The sequence below is a fragment of the Lycium ferocissimum genome, chromosome 4 (assembly GCF_029784015.1).
Source record: "Lycium ferocissimum isolate CSIRO_LF1 chromosome 4, AGI_CSIRO_Lferr_CH_V1, whole genome shotgun sequence".
Taxonomy (NCBI): domain Eukaryota; kingdom Viridiplantae; phylum Streptophyta; class Magnoliopsida; order Solanales; family Solanaceae; genus Lycium; species Lycium ferocissimum.
The window spans coordinates 26,050,846-26,068,000 of NC_081345.1; the positions used below are offsets into that span (position 1 = coordinate 26,050,846).

General features: G+C 33.7%; 1 protein-coding gene across 4 annotated transcripts; it reads right to left on the reverse strand.

Annotated features, from left to right (window-relative positions):
* Positions 1 to 4,845: 4,845 nt before the first annotated feature.
* LOC132051983 (inactive poly [ADP-ribose] polymerase RCD1-like) lies at positions 4,846 to 13,460 on the reverse strand. Of its 4 annotated transcripts, XM_059443301.1 has the most exons (9): positions 13,201 to 13,459; positions 11,371 to 11,494; positions 10,465 to 10,942; positions 9,716 to 10,389; positions 9,127 to 9,368; positions 8,143 to 8,237; positions 6,074 to 6,238; positions 5,867 to 5,962; positions 4,846 to 5,191 (listed from the first exon to the last, which is right to left on the reverse strand). In XM_059443301.1, the coding sequence occupies exons 3-9, from the start codon at positions 10,813 to 10,815 to the stop codon at positions 5,126 to 5,128; spliced, it is 1,689 nt and encodes a 562-aa protein (XP_059299284.1). In that variant the 5' UTR covers positions 10,816 to 10,942; positions 11,371 to 11,494; positions 13,201 to 13,459; the 3' UTR covers positions 4,846 to 5,125. The 4 variants fall into 4 exon arrangements, with proteins under 4 accessions (XP_059299284.1, XP_059299283.1, XP_059299281.1 ...); XM_059443300.1 differs by having other exon boundaries at positions 8,173 to 8,237; positions 9,716 to 10,942; positions 13,201 to 13,460; XM_059443298.1 differs by having other exon boundaries at positions 9,716 to 10,942.
* Between the last annotated feature and the right edge of the window lie 3,695 nt (positions 13,461 to 17,155).

Consider the following 17,155-nt stretch of genomic DNA (forward strand, 5'->3'; position numbering starts at 1 on the left):
AAAAAGGTGTGGAATTTAATCTTTTTAATAGCAGCATTATCATTTCATAAAAAATGCATTAAATTCTTCAAATACGCAGTAGTCATGCACTTATAGATTCCACAAGCTGTGGATTGGAAAAATGATCGATGTTACGAATTGACACCTGAATTAAACAGGATGCTATATGATAATATTTATTTTACAAAAGTAAATTATCGCATCATAATTACAGCTTCGAAAGGCATCTTCAGAGCGACATATTTTCTTCTGGTGCATATTTGACTAAATATTGAATTATTAATGTATAATTTTCTTTATAATCTTCTGAATATAATCAGATCGCTCTATAACAGTTATCATCTATATTCACCATAGCAGTCAAGTTTTCTTTGAAACTAATTTTCATGTTATGTTATTAGATGTTAGCAGCGAAAAAATATCGAGACGATATCGCGAAAAAAGGTTTGACTATTATATATATCATATTGGATAGGGCAGAGGTGCAAATATACCCCTCAACTTTGCGATTTAGAGCAGATATATCCCTCACTACAAAAATGGTGTATATATACCCCTGTCGTTACAAAGTGGTGCAAATATACCCTTTTCGGCTGACGAAATTTTTCTAAAAATCATTTAAGCTATTTTTTAATTAAAGAAAATGCCACGTGACTTTAAAAAAAAGTCGACCCATTTTTTTTTAGTAGACATACTTTTCTAAAGCCACATTTTTTTTTCTGGTGGTTCGGGTCTGGTTCGTTTAAAAAAATATCTCCGAGACTTTAAAAAAATAAGTCTATCCATTTTTTTAAACGAACCAGACCCAACCAACCAGAAAAAAAAAATTAATATGTGGCTTTAGAAAAGTATGTCTACTAAAAAAAATGGGTAGATTTTTTTTTTTTTTTAAAAAAGTCACGTGGCATTTTCTTAATTAAAAATAATCTAAATGATTTTTTTTTAAATCTCGTCAGCGAAAAGGGTATATTTGCACCATTTTGTAACGGCAGAGATATATTTGCACCATTTTGTAACGGCAAGAATATGTATACACACCGTTTTTATAACGAGGGATATATCTGCTCTAAATCGTAAAGTTGAGAGGTATATTTGCACCTTTGCCCTATTGGATATCTAGGGAGACTGTTTCATATTGACTGTTTCATATATACTTCAAATCTGAATCAGATTGTCAACTTCTTTTAATGCCTTTCTTCATTTAGAAAAGAAATACGCTATTCAGCATAATTGCGTCTGTGATCATCATAAAACTAAGTTGCAATAATTAAGAGTCACACATCATATACTCTCTATAATGGTGTCTTTCGTACGAATATTTTTTTTTGTATTATAGAAAACATATACATATAACGTAAAGAAGACATTATAGAGAAATTTAATTGTATCTGTATTTTGGTTTAAAATCCAATTATCTGTGAATTAACACATTTCCTTTAGTTTTTTATTCTCAGTGCAAGTCACTGAGTGTTACTTCCACAAATCTTGCTTCAAATCAAATCAAAGAAAGAATGTTTATTCTCTCCCGTAGTTCGTCGGTCAAATCAATATTGGTTCTCTTTTTAAACTAAACAAATATGCTTGTGTAAAAAATAAAGATGGGATAAGATGCATTTTACTTCTAAAGTAGAATACATTTAATTTAAGAAAAGAAAAAATAAAACCTGAAGGGTAAATGAGAGAAAAAAAAATACTTTTTGTAGTGCACGAATAAGAACGCTAACTCAATTGAACGTACGAGATATGGTCCATTCGTTAGAATTTTATTCTTTCAATGACTTTGCCAACTTGGAAAATTCTCAAACCTGATAATTATAAAAATAGACCCTACAATTGGTACAAGTATAAGAAAGAAAAATCATTTTCAAGATATTCCCAAATCTCTAAGACATTTCCCAGGAGAGAATGATGCAACCGACTCCTTCCTTTACAAGCAAAAAGGAAAAAAAATATGCTCAAAGTAGACTTGACCATTAACCATACTAGAATAAATAAATAAAAAGAGAATTAATTAAAGATATGATTTGCTTTCAAATCATACACAAGAAAGAATGAATTAAAGTAATACTTGACGCATTTTTTTCCCATCTAGGTCCTTTAGCAAATATAGGGTCCTCTTATTATAAGACTAGCAGAAAGTGCCAAAAAGTTGGAAACATGTTGAATCTTTTGTAAAGATTTTAAGCAAGTGAACCTCTTCGAAATGCCCTACATTTTAAATGACAATGACTCACAGAAAATTAGGTTCAGATCTTTCGACAAGAACCCATTAACACTTTGCTTTTAATTATTCTTTATTCTTTTTACTACCCAAATAGTTTAATTCCTCTTTTTAAAAGAATGTGAAAGTACAGACTTATATTAACTGATAAATTCACTAATGTACATAATCAGAATAATAATGTACTACTAGGCACGACTGGTGGGACTCATGCGTAACCAATATGATAAAATCTTCAACAGAAATTACAGAATGAAAAGAAAGAAAAGAAAAAAAAAATCATCATAGTTGTAAAAGCTGAAATTCGAAACCCCTTACTTCTACAAAATTAACCGAGAATTATTGAACGATTGAGATGTGGCCTATTAGTTATTGAAAGTTGCCTGGATTAGGATTCTAATGGGAAACTTACCTAAATGTACACTTTGGCCATCTAGTTTATCAAATATGGCCGAAGTATCATTGCCTATACACTTCGCCTATATAAGTAATGCATAGATATGCGTAGGTATGTATCTTATATACTCCGGCTGTATAAGTAATGCATAGATATGCATAGGTATGTATCTTATATACTCCGTACATAGCTAATTTGCATTATACACTATCTATACATTATGTACATATTTTGTAAACTAGATGGTTGAATGGTATTTGACCGAAATTTTTCTGATTCTAGTCCCGGTATCAGTGCATTGACATATATGACTCATTGCTTATAAAATGTCTTCATAATATGCTCCAGTCTTCACAGTTCAGAATTTTCTCATTTTTCCCTTTTCCTCAAATTCCATTCTCTTATAGAAAAAACAAGAAATGACATTACTTATTGAGGGGGGTCCAAAAAGGTTTATTTTTATACATACAGTCCAATCAAATAGGACCATGGAAACTCCTGTACACATCTTCTATTCGTTTAAGTTGAAGCATTTTTAGCAACATATAATCGGATAAGTTCCATTCTGCTACAAGGCTTTAAGTCTGGTCTGTAGAATAAATCTTCTGAAGAAATTGGAAAACAATTAGCTATCGACTTGCTTATTCATCGTTTGATCTATTAGAGAAAATAATGCACGTATTAGCTTTGCTATTATTAATCCCTTATTTGGTACACTTTTTCAACCTATGTATAACTAATATTAGATATACATGCCATTTGGTATTTATCCTTATACACAGTAACCGTGATATTAGCAATACCAAGATTATTAATGCATGTATAAGCATATGGTTAAAGAAAAAATTGCACTTGGAAGTCCCTCAAAACCTTTTACAAAGCTAAAGAATGTGGAAGATATTTTTGTAAACAAATACTCACTAATTTTCAAAAATTATACAATGCATGTTATACCTAATACACCACACCAAACAATCGATAAGAAATAATCCTTGCATTACTAATACACCCTATTCAGTATCTTATTGTTATACACCCTACCAAACGGCTTATATATATGCGTGCATTTATCTTCAATTGTATACTAGCTATTTTATGGTGCCTTGCATACATACTCTTAATTGCAAAAGGAATGACGATATTCATAGCAGATCTTTTTCTTCTTTTTTAAGAGAAGTTGCAAGTTTGATAATGCTTTCCAAATTGATCACTGAATGAACTCCTATGTTGGGAAAAGAAAAAAGTTAATTTACATAATACAAGGAATGGTAGAAACTACCAACTCTCAACTCACTCACCATCACGCAGGAACTATGCCAAATAACCTCAGATCGATGTCATTCCAATTCAAGTGCCATGGACCTCACCTGGGAGCACAACAATAATTTTACAAGATCGAGCTATAAATCGAGCTTTTGCTGAATTGTTCTCCGTCACTGTCAATGTGAGATGGCCCTTTCACACGACGGACGATATTTCACTTTTAGGACAATAGTCTTACACAGAGGCGTAGTAGTTGTTGTAGTTGTTGATTGTCTAGTACAGAAACTGATCTAGGTCAGATGTTAAATTCAGCTCATGCTTTGGACTAATAAGATCACACTTACTCTAAACACAAATGCTCTCGCAACGTGGCTCACCTCGGGTAGTGCTGTTTCTATCAGGAACCTCTATTAATGAAATAATGTAGCAGCTCAATCGCTCGGCCATGCCCTTGATGAGAGCAGCAATATCTAAATTCTTATAACTCCATGAGAAAGGAAAAATTCAAGTGCGAATAAAGTGTCATAGATAAGGAAAACTTCAAGGTGCGAATAAAGTATCATAGATAATTGTTCCAATTGTAATGACGTGCTTCCATGCCGCCATCTAACTACCTAGTGTAATAGTATGTGAACCTACACATAGCTTGGACATATTCTAGTCACATCGTTCTTAACAGATCCAGCTCATGCAAACCCACAAATATCGAAGATATGGTCACCAAACAGTAGGAGAAAAACCGAGAAACAAGAATGTTACACAAGGTGAGGTACAGCAATAGGAGATCTTGATACATAACATTCATACCAGCAGTATAGACCAGAAGGTGAAGTTAGGCAATTCACAGTATCCCAGTTTTGATGCATGGTCCTACCATCTATGCATGCAGTAAGAAAGATCTCTCACAACACACATACATATAAACCACTTGCAGAATACATATAAACCACTTGCAGAGCGAGAATGAAATATAAACCTCAAAGGTAAACTTTATAAGCATTCACTTCAAAGAGTAAGCCAGTTCGAAAAAGAACTTAACTACTTTTTTTAAGTTCTTCGAAAAAGAACTTAACTACTTTGCAATTGCATCCGCATATTCTAGGACAAAAGATGAGATGCTTTTACTATCACATTACTGTAGGAAAGGGAATCCAACCTCCTAAACAACGTCACTACAACAGGGAGAAGGCGTTTCACGTAAAGACGGTTACTCTGTCGCTCTAGCCAATGGAATTGGCAGTATTTCATTCAAAGGCAGCACTTTCTGGCTCTTGCTTTTGCGGGACCAATTCAGTGGATTTAGACGGTACCTGCCAAAGAGAAACAAAACACAAATAAGTAAACAAACAAACAAATGATGAAATAAAAAGTAAAAGAAGGAACACTAGGGCTCGTTTGACTTCGCAAAGAAGAAAAGATAATCCCGGTCCGACATAAAACAATGTAACCGAATACCAATTTCAAATCCCTCGTAAGTAACTTATGCAAGAATCTATGTAATTAATTTATGTGGGATAGAATATAGAATGAGAAAATGCATCCATTTACAGTAATGGATAAGAATACCTAAAATAGCGCAAACACCCTTATTTTTTTTTTGTAAACTAAGGAACTCCCAGTCGCTAGCCTTCGGGTGTGCTCTGGGTAAACCCCGCTCTGGTGCAATAGCTAGCAAATCACACTGGAGAGGTAAAGCACACTACGCAAGACCCGTGCGACGAGCTCAACCGAGAAAGCATGCAGGGGTTTCTCACCTGCGACCTCCCATTTGGGGTATCTCCTGCTCAACTAACTCGGCCACCCTTATGGGTACGCAAATACCCTTACTTATATCCATTTCTACTTTAATAAGTAAATATAAGCCAGCTTACTTTAAAGTAAAGCATATGTAATAAATATAAAGCAGCTGTCAGTTTTAGAAAAAAAAGCCACTAGACATACAGCGCAACGACACAAACTCTCAAGATGGATGGCATAGAACATACCTGGCACTTAAGGCTTGTAATTGTGGACTTCAACAGATTATCGCCTACAATTAACCTCAAATGTCTGACAAATTCATCCCTACATATCTTCTTGCTCTATCAATGTCGGAGAAGGAACCATAAGAGAAGAAGATCTTTAGAACAACAAAATGAAGTACAAAAATGCAGGTGTAAAATGAGAGAAAAAAATTCTGCAAATATACAAACCTTAAACAACTCATAATTGCTAGTAACAAGGTTCATATTCTCTGCAGTAACTTTGTTGGAGATTGCATCAAACAACAAGGGGAATGGCATCCAAGGGGACTTTGGAGTCCTTGCAGCCTTTTCTAGGGCCAACTTACCCATTGATATTTGATGACAATGACTTCCCTAAAGATAAACATACAATAACTGTTATCTAAAAAGATCTCCAGATAATTGATGAACAGATAACAATTAAAAGGGCACTACTGACAAAGAAGCAGAAAGGTCATACAATCAAGTCATTTTGCTCTCTCTCGCTCTCTCTCTCTCTCTCTCTCTCTCTCTCTCTCTCGCTCTCCCCTCAATATAATTCCAGCAAGGCTACAAAACAGATGTTTCTTGTAGGACAAGGTTCAGTAAAGTTCCAAATCTTCACAATACTAGTACCTATTGCCAGCTAAGCAAGTGTCAAGAGCAGAGAATCAGGAAGCTAAATCTAGAAGCCAACAATAAAGTTGGCAAACATCCATGGCAAGCTAAGCAGTGTAAGCAGATGAAGAAACAGCTGGACTTTATAGCTGATCTCAAGATGTAGACAAATGTACAAAACTCTGCAGCAGAGCCAGAATTTACCGTTAACATAAATAATACCCTTGTTTAAGCACTTGCAGTTACAATGCCTTTGCAATGGTGGATGCAGATTTTTTGTTGCATCACGACCGTTATAGTACTTTACAATTGTGAACCCATTAAGTAATATCAAACACTTAAGTAGATAGTACTTAAACAAGTGCCTGTGTCATCAATGATGTCCTAGAAAACTAGCATGCATCTGAATTAGTAACTCAGTCATTGATCAAGAAGATAAATCGAAGCAATAAATATAAGCAACAAACATGTCAAAGCATATAAAGTAACTTTCTGCTTTTTGATGTTCACTCATTTTGCCAAAGAAATTCAAGACATGGTCTTTCGAATTAGTGAACTTCATGTTCCTCTTCTTCGCCTATTGTGCTTGATTTCTTTAGAAGTTTATCAAAATCCCAAATTTATTTCAAAGGTCATATTATCAGGCAGTTCATTTCGCTTTTGTTGCATGTCCAACAAAGTCTCTCCACAACTTCCCCATCTTTCAGTTCAATGAACACGGGAGGAGAGTTAACTTTTTGGGGTCATAGTTGGTGTGGAGGCAGCTTATTGAAAGGTGTGTTCCAGAGTCTTTTCAATGTCATGCCAAAGAGACTCGATTATACAGCAGATTAGGGGGACTCAAGGTGGTGAGCTTTTTTGGGATTTGAGATTTACAAGGGACTTCCACGATTGGGAGGTGACAGAGTTTCAAGCATTGTTGACTACTCTCCACAGGCAAGTCACTCAGTCAGATAACCCTGATGTGTTGTGGGGTTTGGGGAATAATGGAAGTTTCTAGGTTAAGTCTTTTATGAGAAACTTTTGGCTAGGGAGATGGAAGCTTTTCCCTGTAGTGCAATTTGGATACCTAAGGTGCTGAGAAAGGTATGCATTTCACTTGCCTAGCTACTAGGGGGGGACATCTTGACAGTGGAAAATCTTAGAAAGCATAAGGTTGTTTGTGTCAGCTGGTGTTACACGTGTAAGGAGACAGGTGAGCACGTGGATCATCTTCTTCTAGACTGTAGTCTAACCATGAGGTTATGGTGGGATATGCTTAGGTGGTTTGGTACTTCATGGGCAATGTGAAAGAGTTGATGCACTGTTGGAAAAGCGGGAGAAGAAGAAGAAGATGTAGGGCATGGAATGTAGTCCCTCTCGCGTTAATGTGGGTTGTCTGGAGAGAGAAACAGGAGAGCTTTTGAGGGGGTAGAGACGAGTTTCTCTCAGTTGAGGAGCACTCTCCGGTCACTTATTTTCTTTTGGTGCACCCATAAAGTCCCTGTTTGTATAGTAGATTGGTTGGAGTTTGTAGAGAATCATTTCTTTTGGTAGATTCTTTACCTTTTGGTATACCCCTTGTATACGGCCAGCTCTTCCGCCATGTTTATGAATGAAAATATATTTATTTGATCACAAAAAAAAAAAAACAAGTGCACAATATTTGTAGCTAAACTTACCGAGTCCTTCGGGAATGTATTTATCAGTACCTGATCCACAGGGCCCTGATGACAAGTACTGACACAAATCCGGCTATTGTTTCCAAACCGGGGTCCTGTAAAAGTGTGGTAGCAATAATTCAAGTGCTGCATGGTTCTTCAAACAGAAAATATTTAAAAGTTTTCCACAATTGTTATAATGCTAAAAACGATAATAAACGAGAAAATGCACAAAAAGAATCCCTCACATATCTAAAGAATCTGAAATCAGCAACAAACTTGTCACTTTCATTTATTTCACATATCTAGAGAACATTGACAATTTCACCACATAACTATCACATTGTGGTTTAAATTCAAAGTTTTTCCGGAAAGCAAATGTCTCAAAGGAAATATACTCTCTTCATCCCATTATTCTGATCATAGTTTGGAATAATAAGATTATTGATACTATACTGTGTCTGAACCAAAAATTGGTTTTCCTATTTCACTTCCCAGTTAAATGAAATAATTCTTAGCATAAATACTTTTTGTTACTTTGAAATGAAACAAATGTAGCTTGCTATACCTTTTTTTTTTTTTTTTTTTTTTTTTGAACCGGTAAAGTTTGAAGCTTGCTATATATTCGACACTCTTACTAAGTAACTAAATTTTATTGCCAAAAGACTAACATTGCGAGTTCAATTTTAACTCCAAAAATTAATTGAGAGTAGTTATAAGGAAAACTAGGCCCCAAAGTAGAGTTAAGATACTATACTTTTTTCTGACATTTGACTTTAACAAAGATAAAAGTGACTATGATACTTCTTAAAAGTTTAACAAATAAGGATGAAGTTTCCATGTCAAGGAAAGCGACAACGTGAATGGCCCAATATGAAAAAGGGAGTAATATGAAGCAGGCTCCATGGTAGTACGAACAACAGTGTCAACAAAATGTAAGAATTATAAGGCCTATACAGATTGTGTCATCGTGATGCTTCAATATAGGAACAAAGTGGAGATCACCTTCAGCTCCTGGAGGAATTCTGAAGCTCACAACATACTCTGGGTATATATGCGTATTCATATTCATATTCCAAACAACATAAAAAGTAGGATTCTCAAGATCATCAACTCCACTATCGTATTTTTCATCACTGGGATGACATTGTTCAGATCCCCAGTGCAAAGGTTCCACATTACCCAAAATCACACGAGTAAAAACCATGTAATGAACGCCATTTTCGTCAACATCGCAATTAATAGCACTGGAAGAGAGAAAAGGAAAGACAGAAAAGAAAAAATAAAGGTTAATGTTAGATCCTCAAAGGAAACAATAACAGACATAAACAAGACGGAAAAGACCGGTAAAGCGAATGCTAGAACTTTCTTTGTTAGTCATGTGGAGATTCATATTACGAATCATACCAGAAGATAAGTTTCTACTGCAACACAGTAATATTTCCTTTTCACTGAAAAGAAAAGAAAAACCTATTCTTGTCTTTAAGAGAGGAGGGGGGGGCGGGTGTTGGGGTTTCAAATGATCTGGAAAAACAGAAAAAGCTTTAATATAGTCAGTTATGAATGACGTTCCATCAAGAGAATGTATTCAAACCTTTTGGATGCACAATCCCGAGCACTGAGGTGAACTCCAACTCCAAATTTATTCTTATCTTTAGGTCCGCCATGTGCAAGGCCATAGTTCATAAATGTAGATATTAAATCTTTGGAAGCGGCAAGCCAAGCATGTCGAACATTTGCATTCCCACGATATTTTTTCGTTATTTCAACCTGCTTCTCAAAGAGTTCCATGCGAGTTCTCAAATAATTACTAGAGCATTTGGTAATTTTGATTTCATCCACTTTAGGGAAGCTATTCATTCCCATGCTAAACATATTTTTGACAGATTCTGCATCCACCAATTTCAGGCTAGCTACTAAGTCAGGAGACATAGTTTCCTGGTTCTGTTTATTTTCTGCAACTTGTTCCATTTTTGCATCTGATTTTTTATCATCAGCAAATTCTTGATTGTCTTTAAAAGGATTTACTTTAATCCTCTTATAACCGATATTCGACTCTTGCACACATTCTTCCAAATTACAATTGTTCAGTCCATTTAAGTCAATTTCGAGCTGCAACTTGATATCAGTTACCCTATCAGGCTCAGTTGTCATGAACTCTTCAGTTCTCTTTGACTGGGTTTCAAAGTTCCCATGAATTTCACAACTGATAAGATACGACTCAGGGAAGAAACAGCTACCTGCTTCATCTATCCAGGCAATAGGTTTCTGTAAACCATTTATCAGATCTACTTGAACCATATATAGAATATCAAGCATTATATGAAGGTCACAAACTTTCACCTCAATAACAGTCTTTTTTGCCCGAAAATCTTCTTTAACTATAAGAACAATATCTTGAGGGAAGTCAGTCCATTCACTGTTCTGATAAAACAGTACACGTTGCGGCAGTCTGCTTCTCATAAAGTTTAGGTAGTTCTTGAGTACAGATTTCCTGAGATGTGACTGACAATTAGACTCGCAGTCAACAGTCCTTTTCCTCTTCCCAAGCTTGCTATCACAGTTGGATTGAACAGACAGTTTCTCACTGCTGGCTCTAAATAAATGTGCCAAATTCTGAGAAGCCACCTTTCTCTTTGATCCAATCACAGTCGTACAGCCATTATCTAACACTCTAACCCACTTTTGTTCCATTTTATCTACAGACAAAACTATCTATTTACAAGTACCAAACAAAAAGGCTAAATACTGAAGTAGTATAGTATAAATCTACTGTGATAAATTTCCGAGAAGCCACATCATGGAGAAGAAAATGTGAAACCTAGCAAAGAACAAATAGGAAGTCAATCAGTCAAAAAAGGAATTCATAACAGCATCTTCATGTATATATCAGTTGAATGCAACTTAAAGGGCTTTGTCCAGCTTCAAAAATTTTAGAAAGCAAGTACTCAACTGACTGAACAAAGGCATTCCACAGAGATATAGAGGTCAATACCTATGTTAGTAAAGTAATTAATGCCAAGTGAACACTTGAATAGCCAATTGACCTAAGTTTCTAGCAACAAAAGTATACTTCATAGTTCATCACGGGCAAAGTAAGAAGATAAAACATTGAGATAAAACATTGAAATACATCCAACAAAAGTCACAGACTATTTACCAAAATCATTTTGAAAAACAAACATAAATTAAATTCTAAGGAGGAACAAGAAAGTGTGTGCAGAACATAGCATAGTTTGAGATACTAACCAACTTCTGTACTGCACGGTGATCTCTGTACAAGCCACTTTTCTCCATAACGTCGGTGTAAAGTCAACAAATTCTTACCTTTTGCACAACACTAAACTAACAGAGATAATCTAATTCACCTCCTCTGAAAATGTAAATTTTCTCAGTTTCCAAATCAAAAGCAAATGTACAATGAATGAATATAATTGATAAGTAAACGTTGGAATTCAAACTTCTGCACTACAAAGCAATAAATAATTGAAAAAGATTAATAGTTAAAAAATAAAAAATAAAAAGGGTCACTGTTCTCCATCAGCATTTCTCCTAAATATATTGATCCCACATCATAGTCCACTATGAAAATTAATTGAGGCAACTATAATTTCTCTCCTCCAAGAGGGAAGATTTTTCTCTATCCCAATCCGTCCATCCCTTCGCCCTATCATATTACTGTATGTGAAAGACATCCTTGCTTGGAACTCCCCCTACTCTCTAAAATATATCTACTAGAAAAAAGATTGACAAATTGACTGTTAATATGTAGGCGCAGAAGATGAACATTGATGCCTAATAAATTTCCCTAGCGTTGTTACCAATCATTTCATAATGTATCCTACTATATTGTATCATAGTGTATTGTTTTGATGAATAAAATGTTTGGATAAATTGTATCGTTTCCCGTTGTTACATAATGCTATATATCAGCAATATGAAGGATAAACCTAAAAGGAAAGTAGGGTACGGGGTAGAGTTATTATAGAAAGGTAGGGTAAAGGATAAATTAGGATTATTAAATTATAAGACAAAATGAGAAAAATAATAAAGTAACAACGCGATCACACCAAATCGGTAGTTACATAAAATGGGACTTTTCGTCGTTACACAGCGATGTATTTAACGATACGATACAATAAAATTTAAGTAATAATCAAAACTTGTATTTAAATTAACAATACAACACAATACAATAGGCAACAACCATCCAAACAAGCTGTTAAGGCTTGCCAGAATTCAACTAAAAAAATATTACACGTTTTGAAAAGATCTTTCACGGATAAAAATGCCACCTACTATCAATCTTTTTAACTTTGTTTTAATGTTAATCTCCACCAAGCTAACTTATTAAATCACTAATATAATACATAAATCAAACTTAACATCTTAAACTCAGTCCAATCTAAACCCATCATATAGAAACACCATCCGACGGAGAGGAAATAAAAAGTACAACCCAAATAAGAAATCAGTCATATATACCGAGACGAAAATCTAGCAAACTATCAAAACAACTTCACATAAACAAGCAACTACATCAGGATAAACTTTTACTCCCTTTGCATAAAATTTTTAGAATGCCACAACTTATATTTTGTTTTTACTACTCCTCCGTTTCAATTTGTTTCTCTTACTTTCCTTTTTAGACCGTTTCAAAAAGAATGCCTCTTTCTTTTTTTGGCAACCCTTTAATTCTAACTCCCCACATAACACGTCTAACACAACAAGATTAAAGGGCATTTTAGTACATTCAGACATATCTTTAATTAAAGACCACTAGATTTAAAAGTCTATCTTTACTTTCTTAAACTTCGTGTCAAGTCAAAACCAGACAAACAAATTAAAACAGAGGGAGTAAGAAGTTTTTAAACATGTAATTTTTCTTACTTCAAAACAATTAAGAATTTGCGTTATGTGTTACCAAAAATTAGATGTTTTAACCCTCACAAACTCTATTAATCAAAAAATCAAACATAAATCAGGTCAAATTAATTCCAGAATAAAGCAAATCAAAACATATTAAGTCAGATCTATAAACTACTAAAATTTAAAAAAACAAAAAAAAAAATTCCTTACCACGATAACAGATGCCCTTCATTGATTAAAAAAAATTATGGAAGCACAGAGAGAAGAACAAAGCAAAGGGGATTTTACAAGACGGCGATATTAGTGAAAGAATGATTTTTTTTTTTTATTCAATTGTTTTGTGAAATTGAACTACTAATAAAAAAATTAATTAGTACTGGATTTCTAGAATCTGATTTCTAGAATCTGATTTTGTTAAAGGGGGACTTTGAATATTTGGGGTTTTGGTTTGCTTGACCGAAAAGAAAGGGCGGAAAGGGACGCACGGCACATAGGAAAAAAAGACCACTTTTTTAAACCAACTCATCTTTTTCTTTTCTTTTTTTGGTAAAAAAACAATTGAGAATATATAGTTTATTTCAATTTATTACTCTCAGTCTCTCCTCCCAAAATAAGTGTTGCTTTAGCAAAAATAATTTATACCCTAATGTAGGGGTGTCAATGGTGAGGTTCAGACGGTTATACTATAAAATTTATGCCATATTAATTTTTCGGTTATTTGATTTTATAGAACCAAAATTAGACTTTTCGAAATCATCTCATCATCTCGATTTCTCTTCGGTATCGATACGGTTCGGTTAATTTTTTGTTTTTTTTTTTTTTTTAGAAAAAGAACATCATGTTATAGTCACTAGTAGAAGTTAAAGATACGATATCAGGCATACTTCTATAGGACTTTAGCAAAAACTCTCTAGACATTTTTATTATTTAAAGATCAAGAAACATGAAAGACGACAAGAATAAATATTGATCTCACTATTTTACGATAGTGTAAAAAAATGTTAAGAAAAGATTAAAAAAATATATAATTTAGATCACATGAGGGGACAAAAATCAATCAAGATGAGACTCAAGAAGCTAGAGTCTACTAAATTAAGTATCCAATAAGATAAATTTAAAATCACACGAGAAAAAAGATATCTAATACTTTGTAGCTTTCTATCCAAGATCATCGGAATACCTTGTAGCTTATAAGCTAGTTACTACTCGAGATGCTAGAACTAATTTAATTTCAATAGGAGTAGTATAATAGGTTTTAGCGTTGAAACTTTAGGTGTTAATTATATTGCCGGCTTGTAGTCGTTTTCATCATCCCCAACCCAAGGCTAAAATTTTAATACTTTATTATATTTAAATTTAATATATAAAATATATTTTACACATATAAACTTATTCGGTACGGTTCGGTATGTTTTCGATTTGTTTTTATAAAATTAAAAATCAACCTAATAATTCGATATGGTTATAAATTATATAAAAACCGTCGGTTTTATAAAAAAAATCTAAAAATTGGTTTGGTACGGTTCGATCGGTTAAGTCGTTTTTTGAAAACCATTGACACCCCTACCCTAATGACAAAAATCGGTTCGTGATAAGTGTATTTTTTTGGATTATAAATATATAATTATTCTTACAAAACCGTAAAAATTATCATAATTTTTCCATATTTTTAACAAAATATTGCAGGAAAGAATTAATAGAGGGTCAAGTAAGATATCACAAAAAAACACAACAAAGCGGGATAAAAAGGAGCAAGAGTGTCATTGAAAGAATATGGAAGACATTCTACAACAAAACCAAGAATTCATAACATGTTTTCATGCCAAAACCGTTACCAACAAGCAAAACGGTTACGAGAAGTCATAACATGTTATCATACCTAAACCATTACTAACAAGCAAAACGGTTATGACAAAGTCACCTTATGGCTAAAATGGACATTGTCAAACTCTGACGAGGAGGGAAGAATTAGTCTTGGTCCATTTCTCTTCTTTTTGTCTTTGTAGGATAACATTTTCTATTTTTTTAGTTTTTCTTACTCCATAATGGAGTAATTTCTTTCTGTTGGGATAGTTGAGGAAGCTTGATATATTCATGATACTATCTCAGTTTTTATATGTTCTTGGCTTGAAACTTTTTATTTATATTTCAATTTTGTCTTTGGAATGATAATTTCAATTCATTATTATCACGTCTACATATTCTATCTCTAAGTTATTCTTATATTAATTTTGTAATTCTCGCGGAGCAAAATTAATATATAATAACTAATGAGTAAAACAGCTGAGTGAGAGTAATTTTTACTATTATTATTCCAAATCTTTATCTTATTTCTTCCAGTCCTAATTCTCACGGAGAGATTGACTCAAATAAGTTTATTGATTTAAATGGTCTTTATTTTATTTCTTTCAGTCCTAATTCTCATGAAGGGATTGACTCAAATAACTTTATTGATTTAAAGGCTAATCGCAAGAGGTCTTTACTCCTTAGCACAATTCAAGCAAGAAAATATTTCAGTTTAATCGTCACTAGTTTTAAAGAAATTAATTGACATAACCTCACGGAGTGTTAATTAATTATTTATTTCTTAGTGTGAAAATATAATTGTATTAGCAATAAGCAATTATTCCTTAGAGAAATGCATGTAGAAACTGAGATTTTATGGTAAAAATATATCAAGTGAATTCAGCAATTCCCAACTCTTTTTATATATAAATCTTCCGGAAGTGGTTTGTTTTAATTAAGTAATTTATAATTTCAAACTCACCTTTCATCAATTTGATTCTCTCAAATAGTAACAAAGATAATACAAATCTGTAGCATAGGTGGTTCCGATCTCTGTGGGACGATATCTTAAACTTTACTATAATTTGACAGAGTACGAGCAGAAAAATCTATACAAATTGGCCTTGTCAGTTCGGTACGGTACGGTTCGATTGGTTAAGTCATTTTTTGAAAACCATTGACACCCCTATCCTAATGACAAAAATAGTACTCCCTCCATCCCAATTTATATGATATAGTTTGACTAGGCACGTAGTTTAAGAAAAAAATAAAGACTTTTGAAAACTTGTGGCGTAAAAGAAGTCATAGACATTTATGTGTAAATCATTTCATTAAGGGTAAAGGGAGAAGTTTTAAGTTAACTTATTTCTAAATATAGAAATGTATCATTCTTTTTGGGACAAATTAAAAAGAAAAGTGTATCATATAAATTGGGACAGATGGAGTAATTGTTTTCAACCATACCTTTATTATAAAGAACTACTCCATCTGGTTCATAATGAGTATTCACTTAGTAGGCGTTTGGCCATGAAAATCAAATCTTTTCCACTTTATTTGGAATTTTGAAGTTGGAGTTGAAGATGGAGTTGTGTTTGGTTATAGTTTTTGCAAAGAATATCTGGTTATTTGAATGCACTAAAGGTGAAAACAGAGTTTTGGGTGTTTTTTAAATTCCAAATACAACTTCCTTCATGGTCAAACACTGATTTTCAAACACTGATTTTCATATAAAGTGAAAAAAACTCCGGAAAAAGTGAAAAATTCTCATGGCCAAACAGGTCCGTAGTCTTTTTATCTTGGTTCAAAATAAGTGTCCACTTACGTAATCAAGAAAGAATTAATAATTTGCTTCCAGATTTACCCTATTTAGGGTTTATTCGGTATGGGGAAAATATTTTTCACAGAAAATGTGTTTTTGAAAAATAAGTGAATTTCTTACTTATTTTCTCATGCTCGGTTGGTTAAAGAAAAATAAGTGAGTTTCTTGCTTATTATCTCATGTTCGATTGGTTAGTAGAAAATATTTTTTGGAAAATAACCACTCAATCTCCACCACCCCACAACACACTCACCCCACCCCCTACCACTACCCTCAAACGCAATTCGACCACTACCCTCAAACGGACTTCATCTTCACGCACCCCTACGCCCACACCACCACGCACCCCAACCTCACCCCACACTGTTGCTCCATCCAGCCCCTTCCTAAATTTTCTATTAATTTATTTTACTTTTATAAAAAATGGGAAATTCACTTGCCCCCGCCCCCAAACTACAACTCACCCCCACCACCACACCAAATTTAACCACGCAAGTCCCATTTTTAAAATATTTTTATAAAAATAAAATAAAATATATGAATTAGAAAATTCGGGAGGGG

Coding starts and splice junctions, on each gene's coding strand:
- LOC132051983 (XM_059443299.1), bottom strand. CDS start 10,815: ATGGAACAAAAGTGGGTTAGAGTGTTAGATAATGGCTGTACGACTGTG. Junction 6,239..8,142: donor ATACATTCCCGAAGGACTCG/GTAAGTTTAGCT, acceptor GTTTATCTTTAG/GGAAGTCATTGTCATCAAAT. Junction 5,192..5,866: donor TTACAAGCCTTAAGTGCCAG/GTATGTTCTATG, acceptor TCTCTTTGGCAG/GTACCGTCTAAATCCACTGA.